Raw genomic sequence first — 3,593 nt, 5'->3', positions numbered from 1 at the left:
TTCTAGATAGGAAAGAGGTTAATGATTTCTCAGTAGTAGAACCAGGACCAGAATGCAGGTACCCTGACCCTGACCCTGTGATGTCTTCTTCCTGCAACTCCCACAATTGCCCCTAACAGGCAGGTATGTAAGGGAAGGAGGCAACACCTTACATTGCGTATTGTTTCTAGATAGGAAAGAGGTTAATGATTTCTCAGGACCAGAATGCAGGTACCCTGACCCTGACTGACCCTGACCCTGTGGTGTCTTCTTCCTGCAACTCCCACAATTGCCCCTAACAGGCAGGTATGTAAGGGAAGGAGGCAACACCTTACATTGCGTATTGTGACTGAGAACTGACTAGTTCTGGGAGAGTTACGCATCTTGTTCAGCTCTGGCTAAACTTGTTACCAGAACACCAAAATATGACCTCCCACCGTAGCCAGTGAGCTGCTCTTCAGAGCCATGATCTGTTTTAGAAATGCTGGTTTGCTGGTGCTTGCTTCAACCTGACGTCATTCTTGTTCGTGTTGCTCCTCTAGTGTCTTTAGCCTCCAGCACAGTGGGCTTGGCTGGCCAGGTCGTTCACACAGAAACCACAGAGGTGGTGCTGACGGCAGACCCTGTCACAGGATTTGGGATCCAGCTGCAGGGCAGTGTGTTTGCCACGGAGACACTCTCTTCTCCGCCTCTGATTTCCTACATTGAGGCTGACAGCCCTGCAGAGAGGTGAGACACTTTCTTTCACAGCATTTTTTCCTGCTGTGCGTTTGTGCACCGGCTCTTTTTGGACAACTAATAAATTATGGAACAGCGCTCAATGCAGGAAATGTAAGATATAATGAACTCTCTGTTCTGACAATAAAATTTTATGTTCTTGATCAGTTTTGAGAAGAATTATGAGCATGGATGCCTTATCTAGCAGGGTTTCGTCCATCAGGGACTAAGGGTATATTAATTAAAAAGGAAAAAAAATCTATTAAAAAATCTCTAAGTTCAAACTTTAATAGCTTCTCTGCCATGGAGGGATGTACATTCATCATTACTATATATTGGTTCAGATCAGATTAGAAAAATAGCATGGTGCTGAATTATTAATTACTTTGCTGGAATACTTCAAGATTCCCTTGCTCGCATTGGTAGCCATGAGATGCAAAAGTGCAAGACATTGCAGTTGACCTAACTAATAGGATTCCCACAGCATTGAATAAACAAGACCACATGGTTATGCCATTTTGCAAGGGTCAAACAAAGCAGATGTGGCAACGTCGACTGATGATAATTTACCCTCTATGCAACCTCTAACATGTGGTTCTACATTCAGATGTGGGGTCCTACAGATTGGAGACAGAGTGATGGCCATTAATGGAATTCCAACCGAAGATAGCACCTTCGAGGAAGCCAATCAGCTCCTCCGAGACTCCTCCATCACGAGCAAGGTCACCCTGGAAATCGAGTTCGATGTGGCAGGTATGACCATATCATCGCCAGTTGGCTGCCGAGTCAGGAGGGGACTGCCTGTGAATTGCGTGGGTTTCATGGCAGATGGGGAACTATTTTTTATACACTGACATGCTTTTGTTTAGGAGATTTGGGGTGTCATTTTGAATTGAACATGGTTGTTGTATTATTCATTAAAATGTCACCACAAGAACAGTAGAAAATAAATGTGACAAAATAAATAAGTAATAGCCACTATAAAGGTGATAAAAAGAAGCATGTAGCCTTTATTCTTCCTGACTTTCTCCTATATGCTAGAGAAACCATATTCTTCAGTCACACAGACAAGAAAAGCCCCTTTTTGACCCTTCCCACTGCAAAGAGCATAAGGAGGTTTGAAGGAGACCAGTGAAAATTCATTAAATAGCTGTATACAAGCTCAGTGGGTAACTATTTGGTCTCTAATGTTAGAGAGAAATTGTACCAGACACTTGTTAAAAATGAGAAGGAAAACTTTATTCAAGGCTATTGCGCGAGAGAGCAAAGACAGCCAGAATTTATAGCCAGCAGGCAAGGAGAAGGAGAGGGAGTCATTGGATTGAAAATTACTAAGAGGAATTTGATTTGATATCAATGGTGGAGGGATGAGAGATGTGATTATATATTCAAGGATGGAGGGATTCTCAGTAAATTGCGTTAGCAGAAGACTTGCTAAATTGGCTCTGGAGGCTAAGGGCTCGGCCAAAGACAAGTCCTAGTCAAGAAGAGGGCTCACAGGAGCCTGAATTTGATTATGAACGGAGTCCTTGTCAGTAGCTAACATGTGTTTGGGTCTTAGAGGTTGGTCCCATCTAAGAAAGTTATCTTCACCCAGTGAAACAGCACCTCACAGAGCCAATAACCTTAGCCAATCCGTGCAGATATGCCTTTGGACATAGAGATTGCATTATCCCCACATTGCTGAGTATTTACTGTGGGCCAATTTCTTTTCTATACCATGGAGGTGCAATAGTAGACAGGAAAGAAAAAATCCCTATCTTAATGAAGCTTATATGATATCTTACAGAAAGTTAATGTTTAGGTTAACAAATATAAAGTCAGACCATAATAAGTGCTCTAAGGGAAATAAAGCAGGATGGGGGTTAGAGAATGACTGTGGGGAACTATTTTCATAGGATGACTTTCGAAGGAGGTGGCATTGGAGCAGAGATGTGAAGGTTGGGAAGAAGCCAGTCAGGGGAGTCTGGGAGGAGCGCATTCCAGACAGAGGGAGCAGCTGGTGTACAAGATGTGAACCAAAATAAGAGGCTGGGTGGGTCTGAGGAACAGCAAAAAGGGCTCTTGCTACAGCAGATAGGGGAGTTGGGCTGAGAATCAGGTTTGGCTTTAGAGTTGGGGTGGGAGAGGTTGGAAAGCGCTCATTTATGAAGGGCCTTGGGAAAGACTGTAGTGGATTAGGTTCCAGATGCAATGAAGCCAAGGAGCATTTTAGGGAAGGGAGCGAGGTAACCTGAGGAATGTTTTGAAGATATCCTTCTGAGATGAGAAGGGACAATAGCAGCAGCAGAAAAGCTGGTTAGGAGGTGGTGGCAGTTGGATAAGTAAGAAATAATGGTGCTAGAGATGGTGACCAATAGTGAAATTTAGGACTTGGCTAACAGAACCTGCTCATGGATTAGATATGGAAGATGAGGTATGGGGTGAGGAATATAAGGGATAGTAGTTGAGTAAATACTGATGTTTTTAACTGTGAAGAGGACTTGAACAGTGGAAATTTGGGGATAGCAAACATTCTAATTTAGACCTGAGCAGGTAAATCCACTGCCAATGCTAGGGAAAAAGGAAAAGTACATTCATTCCTTATTCCAAAAAGCAGTTATCAAGCACCAGTTACTGAGTGCTAGGCACTGTCCTGTATTCAGATCACTGAAAGAGAAAATAGAAAGGATCAATATCGTCAAGGAGCTCATAGCCAGTTAGACAAGAGCAAGAACTGCTGAAAGATAAGAATAGACTTACTGAATGTGTGTTGCATTTCAGTTGCAAAAGCAAGTGCCCAGGCGGCTACAGGCAGTACTTCCTGGAGTCAGGGTCAGGCCTGGGCTCCAGAGAAGGACTCAGGAGGGACCATGCCAGGGACTGTTCAAGTCTTTGCACTGAAGAACACTAGGGAA

General features: G+C 43.6%; 1 protein-coding gene across 7 annotated transcripts in view; it reads left to right on the top strand.

Annotated features, from left to right (window-relative positions):
* Window positions 1-3,593, top strand: part of GRIP1 (glutamate receptor interacting protein 1) — a 441,012-nt gene that overhangs the window by 360,308 nt on the left and 77,111 nt on the right. For all 7 annotated transcript variants that reach the window (XM_006769627.2, XM_015567756.1, XM_006769628.2 and 4 more), the window contains 2 exons: window positions 522-708; window positions 1,304-1,449. In XM_006769627.2, coding sequence (XP_006769690.1) covers window positions 522-708; window positions 1,304-1,449 — 333 coding nt within the window. The remainder of the gene's footprint in view (window positions 1-521; window positions 709-1,303; window positions 1,450-3,593) is intronic.

This window comes from Myotis davidii, unplaced genomic scaffold (genome assembly GCF_000327345.1).
Source record: "Myotis davidii unplaced genomic scaffold, ASM32734v1 scaffold523, whole genome shotgun sequence".
In the NCBI taxonomy this organism is placed as follows: domain Eukaryota; kingdom Metazoa; phylum Chordata; class Mammalia; order Chiroptera; family Vespertilionidae; genus Myotis; species Myotis davidii.
Note: the sequence above shows the minus strand (reverse complement) of the source record. Positions and strands in the feature narration are given on the sequence as shown.